Genomic DNA, 16,122 nt, shown 5'->3' on the forward strand with positions numbered 1-16,122 from the left:
TGGAGTCAACCAACTTGTGGCACCTCTCAGCTGTTATTCCACTCCATGATTCTTTAACAACATTCCACAATTCATTCACATTTCTTGGTTTTGCTTCAGAAACAGCATTTTTGATATCACCCCACAAGTTCTCAATTGGATTAAGGTCTGGAGATTGGGCTGGCCACTCCATAACATTAATTTTGTTGGTTTGGAACCAAGACTTTGCCCGTTTACTAGTGTGTTTTGGGTCATTGTCTTGTTGAAACAACCGTTTCAAGGGCATGTCCTCTTCAGCATAGGGCAACATGACCTCTTCAAGTATTTTAACATATGCAAACTGATCCATGATCCCTGGTATGCGATAAATAGGCCCAACACCATAGTAGGAGAAACATGCCCATATCATGATGCTTGCACCTCCATGCTTCACTGTCTTCACTGTGTACTGTGGCTTGAATTCAGAGTTTGGGGGTCGTCTCACAAACTGCCTGTGGCCCTTGGACCCAAAAAGAACAATTTTACTCTCATCAGTCCACAAAATGTTCCTCCATTTCTCTTTAGGCCAGTTGATGTGTTCTTTGGCAAATTGTAACCTCTTCTGCACATGCCTTTTTTTTAACAGAGGGACTTTGCGGGGGATTCTTGAAAATAGATTAGCTTCACACAGACGTCTTCTAACTGTCACAGTACTTACAGGTAACTCCAGACTGTCTTTGATCATCCTGGAGGTGATCATTGGCTGAGCCTTTGCCATTCTGGTTATTCTTCTATCCATTTTGATGGTTGTCTTCCGTTTTCTTCCACGTCTCTCTGGTTTTGCTCTCCATTTTAAGGCATTGGAGATCATTTTAGCTGAACAACCTATCATTTTTTGCAACTCTTTATAGGTTTTCCCCTCTCTAATCAACTTTTTAATCAAAGTACGCTGTTCTTCTGAACAATGTCTTGAACGACCCATTTTCCTCAGCTTTCAAATGCATGTTCAACAAGTGTTGGCTTCATCCTTAAATAGGGGCCACCTGATTCACACCTGTTTCTTCACAAAATTGATGACCTCAGTGATTGAATGCCACACTGCTATTTTTTTTGAACACACCCCTTTCAACTAATTGCCCAATTGCACAGCCTTAAGAGCGTGCATATCATGAATGCTGGGTCTCATTTGTTTTCTGACAATCTACTGAACCTACTGGTAACTTGTTTGCCACGTAGCAATAAAAAATATACTAAAAACCTTGATTATTCTGGTTAGTCACATTGTACTGCTATTATTTTGAACAAGACTGTATATAAATGTAACAAATTATTATTATTGGTTACACCCTATTTCGATACTCCACTTTAAACATTCTACTAACTAGAAGTAATTTTGCAACTACATGCCAACTAATTCATATTAGAATATTAGTAGACTGGTAGGTTATGGTTAGGGTTCGGGTTAGTAGAATAAGGGACCATCAAAATAAATTTGAGTAAATATTATTGAGACGGTCTACAAATATTTTGACAGTTAGTTGACATGTAGATGCAAAGTTACTTACTTATAGTAAGTAGAATGTGTAAAGTGGACTATGAAAATAAAGTGTTACCGTATTATTATTATGATTATATATTAAGATTAGAAAGAACTAGCACACAGCACCATTCAAGTAGAGGCTCTGAAATCAAACATTTGGGCCTGTATAGCCTCTTTCACACTGCGATTCTGGCAAATACATGAATAACGTGACCCGGCATTTGTTCCCGGGTCGCTAGATTTGGTCCGTTCACACTGCCAGCGAAATGCCGTAATATGTGCGCTTTCACACACAACCCGTAACGGTCCCGGGTCGAGTTGACACGTGACATCCTGATGTGACGTATAACGGCGAGCGATCTCAGCTTCAACACGGATAGTAAGGAGCTCCGTGGTCTCGACTTGTGTCCAGTTTGCACACATTTCTGCTTGTTTAATTTTATTTTGTATACGAACACTCTGCGTTTAAAACACCGACGAGCTCTTCTGGCACTGCAGGGTTGTGTTATTGAAAAAAACAAGCTCTAGCAGTCGCACGATAACTACGTACACGTTGCGGCATTAGTTTTGGCTTTTGTTCACACAGCGCTCGTCCCGGGTCGAACCCCGCAATGTTACTAGGTCTCCGACCCGGGTTCAATTCGGTAATCAATCCCGGGACGTGGTTGCTTTTACAAAGAAGGCGACCCGGCAATGCTCCGGGTCGTGCAGTGTGAAAGGGGCTTATGTTACGATATTATATGCCTATTTTACACATGCTACATTTTTATTAACCCACAAATGCAACAGAAATATAACGAACATTTACTATAACTGGCACATCAGCAAAAAAATTAAATTTTATATATGTATATTATTTACTCCTAACCCTCAAGTCTATTTTTCTTTTAAAATTATGAGAACATTCATCAAAAACAAATCAAAATATATTTGTGACAAATTGTGGCTAAACATCCCAAAAAAATATTTACATCATAAAGACGAGAACAGAAACATGAATCATATCTTAATAAAGTTATAAGAATGTTCCATATGCATTATTTTGTCCTAATTTAAGCAACCTCAAAAAACATTACAGAAAACTATGGAAATGTTCCCCATTAGCTGGGATGTTGTTATTCATTTTATTGTATGTGTAAAAGCAACAGCATGAACATAAAGTGGACTGAGACCAGATCACAACTAAAGCAGACAAGACACCACTTTCGAATGACAAGAGAACAGTTGTCATTAACTTCACTTCAAGAGGCTGCATTTACTATTAATTGTGCTTAAAAAAAAAAAAACAGGGAAAAAAAACGTTTCCTCATACTCACATTCCTGGATGAAGAGGAAAGTGAGCGTCAGCATGACCGTGTGGCCGCTATACAGAAAGTCTCCACACATGAGATGCGAGCCTGTGATGGACAATCCTCCTCCGGAGACCAGCTGCAAAACTCGCATGAACTTGCCGTGAGAATCACTGTAGAGCTAAAGAGAGAAACAAACCAAACATAAGGTAAGAGCATCAAAGCTTCCCACAATTGCACGTTACACTTCACCATTACATGCAAAGCAAACAATGAACAAAAACTATATTGCCAAAAGTATTGGGCCGCCCCTCCAAATCATTGAGTTCAGGTGTTCAATCCCTTCATGTCCACAGGTGTATAAATCACGCACTAGGCCTGCAGACGCTTCTACACACATTAGTGAAAGAATGGGTCGCTCTCAGGAGCTCAGTGAACTCAAGCGTGGTGCCGTGATAGGTTGCCACCTGTGCAATAAGTCCATTCCTGACATTTCCTCACTACTAAATATTCCACGCTCAACTGTTAGTGGGATTATAACAAGTGGAAGCGATTGGGAACAACAGAAACTCAGCCACGAAGTGAATTCCCAGAGCGGGGTCAGCGCATGCTGAGGGTCACAGTGTGCAGAAGTCACCAACTTTCTGCAGAGCCAACAGCTCCAGACTTCCAGACCTCTGTGTCCTTCAGATGAGCTCAAGAACAGTGTAGAGAGCTTCGTGGAATGGGTTTCCATGGCCGAGCAGCTGATCCATGGGATGGCAAAAAATAAACCTTTCAAGAAAAAAAAAAATTTCTTGACCGACCACCGACTCACGTCACTTTTTTAAAATTCCCTACAGCGCGAATGAGTCCCGCAAATGCAGCTCCGAGGAGCTTGTTTGTAATCGATAAAAAAAAATTAGTTTAGAAATGGTTTGGGTACAAGGTTATGGCGTTGAAAAAGGCATTTGTCTAGCGTTAGAAGCTCATTTGAAACATTGCCGCAGCTCATTTAAGAAAAATAACAGCTCCGAAGAGACGCCGCTTTAGTTCGAGTTAGAGCTAACAATAATAAAGATGATGATCAACACCTTATGCGTTACCGCTGAAATGTAGATGTAATATATTTCCAAATGTAAGGCCATCTTATGCGGAACGACGCTTCATACTGTCGTCTGCCCTGGCTCTAACCTCCAGTGTTTACTTTTTGCAAACCTTGTGAGCACGCAAACCCAAACGCTGTGACCTCGCGCCAAATGTTTTTATTGATTTATTAAGAACAAACAAGAGAGTTATGAAATTTTTTTGGAATGAGATGGCAAACTGTAGTAGCATTTAGTCCACTGTCTGTAATAGCCTAATTTAGAGATCACTTCTTTTTTTTAACCGAGAACTTTGATCGGTTAGCATAGATACAGTCAACCATCGGTCAAACGGTCACCGGTTAACATCCCTAATCTAAGCCTTACATCACCAAGAGCAGTGCAAAGCATGGAATGCAGTGGAGTAAAGCAGCCGCCACTGGACTCTAGAGCAGTAAGACAGGTAGAGGTGGAGAGTCTCATGGACGAGTCTGGGTTTGGTGGTCGCCAGGAGAACGGGACTTGCCTGACTGCATTGTGCCAAATGTAAAGTTTGGTGGAGGGGGGGTTATGGTGTGGGGTTGTTTTTCAGGGGTTGGGCTTGGCCCCTTAGTTCCACTGAAAGGAACTCTTAATGCTTCACCAAGACATTTTGGACAATTTCATGCTTAACTTTGTGGGAACAGTTTGGGGACGGCCCCTTCCTGTCCCAGCATGACTGCGCTCCAGTGCACAAAGCGTCGGTCCATAAAGACATGGATGAGGAGTTTGGTGTGGAGGAACTTGACTGGCCTGCACAGAGTCCTGAGCTCAACCCGATAGAACAGCTTTGGGATGAATTAGAGCGGAGACTGAGAGCCAGGCCTTCTCGTCCAACATCAGTGCCTGACCTCACAAATGAGCTTCCAGAAGAATGGGCAGAAATCCCCATAAACACACTCCTAAACCTTGAGGAAAGCCTTCCCAGAAGAGCTGAAGCTGTTAGAGAGGGTGGGCCGACTCCAGATTAAACCCTACGGATTAACAATGGGATGGCATTAAAGTTCATGAGCATGTACAGGCAGACGTCCCAAAACTTTTGGCAATAGAGTGTATATCAGACATGACTTTTAAGCTCACCAGACATTACACAAACCATTTAATGCACAAATAAGGTCATCTGCTCTTATCCCTAACTATCAATGCTTTTTTATCCCTTGTTTCTTCCTTTTTTTTCCCTGTGTTTTGATCCAGAGATTCTGTATTCTGTTGGTTGAGCAGCACTCACCTTTGGGGCGCAGTCCATGTGCATGCTGGGAACCGGAAGAGTTGTGATGTACATGGTCACCATACGGTACAGATACAACAATCCCTGCAGGAAGAAAAACCTTCGGCCCACAATGGCTCTGTCAACACAACAGGACAAGGAGGAATCATGAGACTGAGTTGAGTTTGTTTGCAATTGCATAGAATACGGTAAATTAAAGGAACTGTATGTAAGAAATGTATTTCAGTGAATCATAAAATGGCCCTGATATGTCTCTAGACATTCAGAAATCATGTTAATGTCAAACACTTCTATCACTGACAGCAGGAGTCCGGCAGGATATTGTCATTATAAAGCTGTTGTTGCAGCTCAACTGATGTTGATGACGACATGTTTGTGTTGAGGCCTGAAGCTCCGCCCTCCACCTATCAACCAATCACAAACTCACTAGTGTTTGGGCATCCGGGTTGCCAGATCTGCTCTAGTTATCCCCCTCACACACATACCGTCACACACTCACACACACACACCGTCACTCACACACATACAGTCACTCACAAATGTTCCTGCAGCCAATCTGGCAACCTGGAGTCAGGGGGAGGGGGATACACCGCTCTACAGTCATCTGAAAGTGATTGCAGTACCAGTTTTGGCCACAATCTTACACACACTTCCTTTAAATTATAAGTCAAGGCAGTGATTGGATGGCAGTGTTTTGGAGTACTATGTAGGGCAGGGGTCGCCAACTTGCGGACTCCGGTCCGGATTCGGACCGCAAGACGCATCCATCCGGACCGCAAAGCCTTTTGACGTAATGAAATATATAAATGCCAAACGCGATTTAAAAAATAAATAAATAATCACATTTATATCAGGCAGCTCAGTAGAACGGTTTTTCCTATGTTTCCACGGTTGCGATGACAGTTAGGCTACAATACTATGCTCACTGTTGCTACGTTCAGACGCGCAGTCACGCATGCAGTGAGCAGAAAACGGCGTGAAAACAGAGGCTGAATCCGACATCGCTCCCTAAACCCCATGTTAGTCCACCATTACAGCTCACTTGAAGGAGTGAAAGAAAACAAGTCCGTGAAGTCGGACAGCCATCGAGTGTACATCGGCTCAAACATGTCCACTGTGGTTTCAGACACCACTACAAATGGCTGTCCCTTCAAATAATGCCCTATTTAGGATTAGGGGCGATTTCTGATTCAGCCAAACACATTTTCAAGACACTTATTCTCAGCAGTCTGAGGTAAGGGCGCAGAAAATAAATGAGCCAATTTCTCCCACTGAAGCTCAGACAATGTATGCGTTAATTGTTCTTTTTGGTTTTTTGGAATCAGGAATTTTTATGCTTCCGTTGCGTCATTAAGGTCAACTCAGCTCAGCCTTTTGAAATGTTATTTGAGGTTATTTACCGTTTTCTGGATTTAAAGGAACAGGTGAAATAAATATATAAAATGTTTCTTGCACTTTTAAATTTTTCCAACACTGGTGGCACTTTATTTCAGCCTGTTTGTGTTTCTGGATGATATTGCTAAGGATTTTTTACCAGTGAAATTTGAAGCACAGAGAGAGCAGTGTTGAATATTATATACAGTTAGTTAATTAGTTAGAGACTATACATGTGAATGAACATAAAATTATGTTATGAGATTTCTGTTTTGTTTGGTTTTTTTAACGGGGGGGGTTCATTGATTGTTAGGCCGGGGAAACACTGCGTGCGTGCAGTGAGCGTCTTGGATGCGTGGCATGTCCGTTTTTATTTCGACTCCCATGTTAACCGGTTAGAGCTTGCATACTGCCTGGAAAACGCATGCATGCTTCAAATAGAAGAGACGCCTATTTTTCACGCGACACGCGAGCGTGTTCGAAGCGTTTCTAGGCAAAATAGCATAGGAAAAGATGTTTATATGCCATTTTGACACAAATTAATAAATGACATTTTCATGGTTGAAAGTCTGTAGGTTAACATCAATGCAGATATAGGCCTAATTGTAATAATAAAAAACAACAATTATCGATTTTGAAATATTAAACCTGTCAATACAGAACGAAATATTCTGTAGCCTATTTTGCCATCAATACCATAGATATGTATGGTCCATAGGCTACTGCCAACGTTGTCTTTGCTGTATCAATAGGCAATATATTTATATTTAAATAAAATGCCACGCAGCTGCCCCGCGGCTGACACGCAACAGAACCGCCACGCTCACACCACGCTTGCAGTGTATCTCCGGCCTTACTGTTTATCTCAGTTCAGCAGAAAAAGCACTTTACTTGCTAGTAATGTTGAAATGAATGTATTTTCAGTGCAGATATAGAGATGAAGGTATTTTTTTATTCATCATATTTTTGTCAGACATGGCTCCTGGTTGAATTTAGATATTTTGTACCAAAGCAACTTAAACAGAACAACCTCAAAATGAGACACATTTATTAAAGGATTACCTATTGCTTTAACAATATGAAAATACATGTTTATCTGTATGAGACCATATTATATTTTGTTCAATAAAGACATTTTTTAATCTACACTAGGCCTGCACGATTTGGGGAAAATATATAAATAATTGCGATTATTCTGGGTAAAATTGCGATTGCGATTTAAAATGCGATTATTGTTATTATATTTTTTTACAAATGAAAAGTGTGTGTATATAACATTGTGTTTTTATATTAATGTGACTAATAATAATAATTATGATTATTATTACTGCTAAAAATATTTTAAAAAATAAGAAATATTACCACTACAATACATTTTTTATCATTACAAAAAAAAAAAAAAGAGTACATCAGAATAAATATAACAATATAATACGAATACTAATTATTATTTTTGTAATATTTTACAGAAAACTTATTTTACAAAAACAAAAAAAACAAAACTGCTGGGTTACCTAATATGCAGACAGCCTATGACTAAAAAACATTAGAAAGGTCTAAGTCTAAGAAGTTATTCTTAAAGTCTGTCTTTAATATGAAATATGAACCTCTTGTGCATCCACTGTGGAGGAAAAACTCCTGTACATTGAAGAAAAACATGGATTGTCCAATACATTTATAATTTAAGTAGGGCTGTTTCGTATGCCATTTTTTGAGCTTCGAAGCTTAGGTGGCAATCAATATCGAATATTCGAAGCTTCGGTGGGTGGGGCTAAATATATAATAATAGTGTCGGTTTGCATTTGTATCATCTTTCACGACTTCACGTTTCACTCTTCGGCATCGTAAATGTGTTGCGGCAGATCCGGTGGAGTGCAGTGTTGCATTTGGTGCAATATGATCAGGTGGCACACATTCTTTAAATATTAATAAACATTTAATAATCTTTTAAATAGAACAGTTTCCGGTACGCATTACACGGGCAGGTTTATGCTCCGAAAACGGACAGTGCACAAGTGATACAAAACACAAAGTCTGTTGAGAGCAAGAACTTTAATAAGGTATTAATAACGAACCTTTCTTTAAAACAAATGAATCCCAAAACAGAAATTAAATTATTAACACACAGTGATTTCAACGAACTGTAATAAATAAAAAACACGGTAGCATGCTTATAAACAGTTGAATAAGAATAAATGAATTGTTTTTAAAATGACAAAATGTAATATCTATTACAATTAGTTTTATTCTATATAAGGGATTTATTTTGTCTTATTCGGACTTTTTGTTAATTTAAATCTTTAAAATGCGTGATGCTTTTATTGAAAGCATGTTGCGGTGTTTTTTTTTAATTTATTATTATTATTTCAAGCATGAGTGAGAGAGTCCGTGACGGAAGTCGAGCGTTGAAGAAAAAAAAAAAAAAGAATATTCGAATCTCAAAACTGAAAATCGAATGCCACCTCACCGAACGAATATTCGATTATTCTAGTACAGCCCTAAATTTAAGTTTATTTTTAAGTTAAAAAATTTATTAAGTATTATATTCTTATTATTGATTACCCAAAAGTTTTTAATTCATACTAAAAAGCCAGAGGGCGCCCTCGAATGAAAACGCCACATTTGCCTCAGAGAATTAATTGGCGTTAGTTTTCAGGAAATCCATGATGTGAAGCTAACGCTGTGTAAACAGAAGATAGAGATGCTTTGATTAAACATGACGACAATAAACACGACTGCAGCAAAATATGGTGTATTTGAGTTCTTCAAGCCGTCAAGGGTATTTTCATAATAATAATATATATTATAATGCAGTGCTGATTGACATAGAATGCTATAAAATAACGCATCGTCTGCCTCACTCTGTGATGAGAAGCCACATCAGCTCACACACACTCGACTGACGATATGAAGTGAGGTAAAACCATAGGGGTAAAACATGTTATTAAACGTTGTCTTTTGTTGAACAGGTTTATGAACGCTTCACTAGTTTGTGAAGATGTTTGACTCGTGTTGCTATTTCAAACGCACGTTATGGAGCAGCGTTTATCACAGAGCTGCTCTTCGCTAACACACTGGGCATTTATTTATTTAATTAAAATCGCAGCCTTTGAGCTTTCATAATCGCACACAAGCCAAATCGCGATTGCGGTTCGATTTCGATTAATCGTGCAGCCCTATTCTACACTAATTTCTTTAGTCTGGCAAAAAAAAAACAATTCATGTTTTGAAGGTATATTGTCCTAATCTAGACGCACCCTAGCGGCAGCAAATCTAATCTGCCGCGAGTGTCATCTAGCAACTCTCAATACCCTTCGGAGCTGTATTCGCCTAACTCCCAACTGTGTAACTGTGGCCAATTACATCGTGTATAGAGTCGGCGGGCGGGGCCATAATGACGACGGCCGAGTTGCGTTTGCGTGCTTCTAGTAAACACAGAAACTGGCGAACGGCGGTCTTTCGAATCAGCTTTGACCGCGACTCTGGAAGACTTGGAGTTAAGCTTTTCTCTGAGAAAAGAACAAAGAGCGGCACTGAAGTCATTCTTAAAAAGGGAAGATGTGTTTGGAGTTTAGCCGACCGGATACGGCGAATGTTTAATCTGTCAGCGAGCTCTGCTTCACCTTCGTTGCTCTGGTTGGTTGTAGCGCTATCCTATCGCGTGCAGAGGGAGTTTGAAAGACAACCGTTTATCCGCCCCTCAGATTGAGCTGTCAATGGTGAGTTTCCAGACCAAACATCTTGATGTGGGTCAGGCTTGTCAGGCTAATATTGTCCAGACCACCACCGGTGATGAGGGTTCGTTTACTGGACCCCAAAATTTTTTAGTTGAAGACCCCTGAAATAGACTGAATAGTTCCCTATCCCCTATTTTTTATACGGAATTACAGCCTTTGCGATTTGATAAATCACACTAAGCCACATAATTTTTGTTTTATTCCAAAACAAAATGCTGACCTGTGCTTGAGGAAGAGCCATTGTATGAACCACAGCGCCACCAGGATCATTCCGTTGACCTCGGTGACGGAAAACGCCCACTTGGCACGAGGCACGTAATCGAAGAACTTGTCCGGTAACGGCGGGCTGACGGATTTATCCGGGACTCTCTCGTGGATGACGGTGATCATGACGGTTGTAAGAATGAGGTTAAAACCAGCCCAGACGAAGGCGATTCCCGTCTTCCACCATTCCGACGGCAGCCGAGAGACGCTGGAATGTGGGATAGTGATGCGGACGTAATCCTGGTTTTTCCGCAAGGCTTTACGGAAACCCCGCGCCAAACGAGTTGGCTTGCTGTTGTTTGGCTTGTCGGACACTTGACCGCTACTGGGCGTGTCCGGAGAGGGGCGTGTCCTTCCGGTTTGGGGGCGTGTCCTATCCTCTACCAACACCATCACATGGGAGTCGCCGCTGTCTCGGTCATCTTGTTCGTCCAGGAGTTGAGACGCTGCCATCGCTCATACACTAAAACACACAAACAGAGAGGAATACCATTTAATATCAAATATAATACAGGGCTTGATGCTTACTTTTTCCCCCCAAGGTGCATCCGTGCTCCTAAATTGAAAATGTAGGAGGGCATTTAGAAACACTGGGGAGCACAACTAACTATTTCTGGGTATGGAAAGTATTCAGACCCCTTTAAAAAAAATTTAATCTGTTGTATTGCAGCCATTTGCTAAAATCATTTAAAGTTCTTTTTTTTATCATTAATGTACACACAGCACCCCATATTGACAGAAAAACACAGAATTGTTGACATTTTTGCAATATCACACAGACCCTTTGCTGTAACACTCATATTTAACTCAGGCGCTGTCCATTTCTTCTGATCATCCTTGAGATGGCTCTACACCTTCATTTGAGTTCAGCTGTGTTTGATTATACTGATTGGACTTGATTAGGAAAGCCACACACCTGTCTATATAAGACCTTACAGCTCACAGTGCATGTCAGAGCAAATGAGAATCATGAGGTCAAAGGAACTGCCTGAAGCAGGAGTCTCAAACTCGCAGGATGATATTTTGTGGCCCACTACTTGACATCAAAGTTTAGTGTGGCCCGCGCATTGCTCTGAAAACCATTTTTGGCGGAGTCATTGCGTCGGCCCTCTCATGCAGTATAATTGGTTGACACCGCGTGATTGACATGAACAGAGGCTGATCAGACAGTCCAAATGAACAGTAGCCTGACAAGCCAGACCCACATCAAGATGTTTGGTCTGGAAACTCACCATTGACAGCTCAATCCGAGGGGCGGATAAACGGTTGTCTTTCAAACTCCCTCTGCATGCGATAGGATAGCGCTACAACCAACCAGAGCAACGAAGGTGAAGCAGAGCTTGTTGACAGATTAAACATTCGCCGTATCCGGTCGGCTAAACTCCGAACACATCTTCCCTTTTTAAGAATGACTTCAGTGCCGCTCTTTGTTCTTTTCTCAGAGAAAAGCTTAACTCCAAGTCTTCCAGAGTCGCGGTCAGAGCTGATTCGAAAGAACGCCGTTCGCCAGTTTCTGTGTTTACTAGAAGCACGCAAACGCAACTCGGCCGTCGTCATTATGGCCCACCGACTCTATACACGACGTGATTGGCCCGTCCAGATTGTGAGGAATACAGCTCAGAAGGGTATTGAGAGTTCCTAGACGACACTTGTGGGCAGATTAAATTTGCTGCCGCTAGAGTGCGTCCAGATTTCTAGGCTAAATGAACAGCCCAGACAGCCCAACGCACATCAATCTATCGCGTAATGTTGTGGAGAGAGACTATTCTTTTCGGTGAAATCACAAAACTAAAATGCACACACACAAATGCAAACACAATTCAACGTTTCCATGCTCTTAAAGGTCCTGTTCTTTGCGATTCCATCTTTCAAACTTTAGTTAGTGTGTAATGTTGCTGTTAGAGCATAAATAATATCTGTAATATTATAAAGCTCAAAGTTCAATGCCAAGCGAGATATTTTATTTAACAGAAATTCCCTTTCAAAGCCTACAGCGAGCGGCCGGTTTGGACTACACCGCTGCACTTCCTGCTGTGATGACGTCACTAGAACCGTTTGTTGACGAACCCTCCGCCCACAAGAACACGCAAAATAGGGGGCGTGGTCTCGTTGCTCTCCCACGTGGAGAAGAGCGCGGATTCAGCACTTGCATCTCTCCGTTATGGTAAGAGGCGGGACTTTTCCGGGCAAAGTGCGCTAAGCTGCTGTCCAATCACAACACGGGAAGCGCTGGCCCAATCAGAACTCGTTACGTGTTTCTGAAGGAGGGACTTTATAGAACAAGGAAATCATCAGGCCGTTTTTAGGACAGAGGAAACAGCGCTGTACAGATAAGTCAATTGTGTGAAGAATACTGTGGTTTTTTTACACGCGAAACATGAACTCTTTATATTGCACACTGTAAACATAAAGCTTCGAAAACACGCGAAGAACGGGACCTTTAAAAAAAACAATCATTGATGAACATTTTAATTAGGGATGGGACGATACACTTAAACTCACGATACGATGCACCTCGATATGCCAGGGTTACGATACGATACGTCACGATACGATATCAAAATTTAGTTTTTTCTTTCCAAATCTGTGATTTTTTTTTTTTTTTTTACCACCTAAGTAATGTACTTAAATGAAAGGTAGGATTTTTCTTTTTTTTGCATTTTGGTTCTTTGTTGTTTAAAAAAAAAGGAGAATTTTTAGAAGTCCGCGACCATATCTTAAACAGGGGTGCCAATAATTGTGGAGGGCACTGTAGGGATGTCAATCGATTAAAATATTGAATCGCGATTAACTGCATGATTGTCATGAGTTAACTCGCGATTAAGCGCAAATCACACCTTTTTAGCAATTGTAAATGTATCTTAAATTAAGTTTAAATTAAGTTTTTAATACTCTAATCAACATAGGTATGGACAAATATGCATGCTTTATGCAAATGTACATTTATTATTAGTGAAACCATACTTATTCAATAATAATCAATACAGCATGAAGACTAGACATATCAAAGGTCATAGATATGTTTATCTAATAAATTGTTCATGTCTCTTAAGCCTAAACTTAAAAATAATGAGTAAGTAGTGATTTCTCTCATTTTAACAATATAAAGGGAGTTTTTACACTGGCAGTTTAATTCAGAACAGGGCAAAGTTCGTATGAAAAATTGTTAATGTGTACCAGTGAGCAAACCAGAACCACACCATGCCTGGAGGAGGTCCATATTACACGAGTAGGAATATAGTGCGGCCCCTTTAAGAGATCCGCATTCCCTATTGAACTGCCGGTATTTAGCTTGTGCGCGCCGAACTGGTCCGCGATTCACGTGGACAGTGTGAAGAACACGGACGACTCGGGAGCGCGCTTGTTCAGGAAAGTAACCTGTGCATTCGTTTTAGCCGATTGTAATGTATTTAGTTCAATAAAACACGTGTTCTGTAAGCGGGGTGATGGTGTTAATGATTTACCTCAGACATGACCGAGAGTGAGCTGCAGTGCATCGCGCTCAGACTGCAGAGAATGTGCTCAGTGAACTTTTTCTTTCTGGAGTTTAATAAAATTTAAACAGAAAATATGGTAGTTTATGTAGGCAATAACTGCATTTTTGGTTTAGAATATTAATGCTAATGTCAACCATTTTCTTTCCTTTGTCTGACTGCTCTCACTTTTTCCAACTACGGGCTAAGGTTATGCCTCAGATCAAACAGAAAATGCGCGCTGCGTTTTATGTCTGCCCCATACACACACACACACACATATATATATATATATATATATATATATATATATATATATATATATATATATATATATATATATATATATATATATATATATATATATATATATATATATATATATATATATATATATATATATATATATATATATAACACTAAATTATTTATATACTACGCAAATCATGCAGCAGTGCCATCTATCTTTATTTCGCGATTCATTTTTTTTCGACCTCGATGCATTTCGTCACGTTTTGTATCGCGATATTTTGTCAAACGATATTTCGTCCCATCCCTAATTTTAATGAAGAGAACTATGAGCGGATTAGAACTCTAAACATTTGAGACGATTTACTAAAAGTCTACCATTAGACTGAAGACTGAGGAACTCAAATATAGGGAGCGGATGTACGCATTTATTCACTCATGCGAAGAATCTCGGGACTAATAATATATTTGACGACAATTTATGCAAATATCGTTTGCAAATAGTCCCAAATAGATAATTTCCTAACTAGAATTCGACCTAGAATCGTTGATTGTTCTGTTTGACCTGTTTATAGCCTGGCTGTGAAATTAGTCTATTATTTTAAATAAAAACATTTATTATTTCAGTATTACATAATGATTTAATTTCTATTGGCCATATTTATTAGTACACAATTAGCATCACACACCTGCTGGTAATAGATAGGTGCAAAGGACGAAGGATAACCAGATCCAAAAATCTTTAAAATATTGGCAGTTACTGTCACCTGCCCGTATACGGGCTTTCTACATTTACTTCACTATATTACTATTAAATCCTAATGTAATCATGACAAACTATATATTGTTGGAAAGGTCTAACACTCCTGAAGAGATATGTGTCCATTGTTTTAGGATAAGAATTACATGATGACAGTAAAATAGTAATTTATGACGAGAGTGCCCCTCAAAAAAGAAAAATCTACATCATAACAGCAGTTGTAACCTTTAACTACTTTATAATGAAAATAATTTCTTATCTTGACAAAAAGCATATCATTTGAAAGGTCTGAGTCTCAGTGTTCCATATCTGGTGACTGTTTTATGATGGAAGTGATATTTGGACAGAAATTTGCAGGAAAATACATCAAATAAACAATCAATGGAAATTGAATGATACCCGGTGGCTATTTTTGGTATAGCGCCTAAACAAAATCTCATGGGGACTTCAATTTGTGATATCAACTTCTAATTTGGAACACAATTTGATTAGAAATATGGCTTTGATTTCATAGTAATTTTAGAGTAAAACATTTTTTGTAAAATATTTATTTTATATAAAATATAAATATTTAGTACTGTATTTCTCATTTTCAATAAATGTAAACTTCCATAACTTTTCTATTATTTTATATTTGAAATGCTTTCACTTCAGCAATAATCTGCTGATTGTCATCTTTAAATCAAGACCAAACTTAAGTCTATATTCCAAAGCATTTATGAATTACAGCCCTTTAAGTTTGGATAGTGCATTTTCATGACTATTCTCAAAAAGGGGGGTGACAGTTAAGGGGTTAAAAAAAACACGAGTAGGCAAGAGAAGCCTATATGAACCATTCATGCTGAAGAACTGTTAATAATAAAGATTGGATCAGTTGTGCTTTTGTTTCTTTTCTTTTTTTAAACTTGATGCGGCCCAGCCTGATCCAGAGTGTACCTCCAGCCGCCCCCAGGTAATTTGAGTTTGAGACCCCTGGCCTAAAGAGCTCAGAGACAATTGTGGCAACGCACAGATTAGGCCAAGCTTACAAAAAAATGCTGCTGCACTTAAGGTTCCTAAGAGCACAGTGGCCTCCATTATCCTTGAATGGAAGATGTTTAGGACGACCAGAACCCTCTATGGTCTATGGTCACCGCCTCAAAGAGCA

At 39.7% G+C, this 16,122-nt stretch overlaps 1 protein-coding gene across 2 annotated transcripts in view; it reads right to left on the bottom strand.

The window, feature by feature from the left end:
• Positions 1–16,122, bottom strand: part of sgms2b (sphingomyelin synthase 2b) — a 36,480-nt gene that overhangs the window by 5,527 nt on the left and 14,831 nt on the right. For both annotated transcript variants that reach the window (XM_067447133.1, XM_067447134.1), the window contains exons 2-4: positions 10,450–10,956; positions 5,119–5,236; positions 2,815–2,968 (exon numbers count right to left, since the gene is read on the bottom strand). In XM_067447133.1, the coding sequence (XP_067303234.1) occupies positions 2,815–2,968; positions 5,119–5,236; positions 10,450–10,946 (769 nt within the window). In that variant the 5' untranslated portion in view covers positions 10,947–10,956. The remainder of the gene's footprint in view (positions 1–2,814; positions 2,969–5,118; positions 5,237–10,449; positions 10,957–16,122) is intronic.

This window comes from Pseudorasbora parva, chromosome 6 (assembly GCF_024679245.1).
Source record: "Pseudorasbora parva isolate DD20220531a chromosome 6, ASM2467924v1, whole genome shotgun sequence".
In the NCBI taxonomy this organism is placed as follows: Eukaryota; Metazoa; Chordata; class Actinopteri; order Cypriniformes; family Gobionidae; genus Pseudorasbora; species Pseudorasbora parva.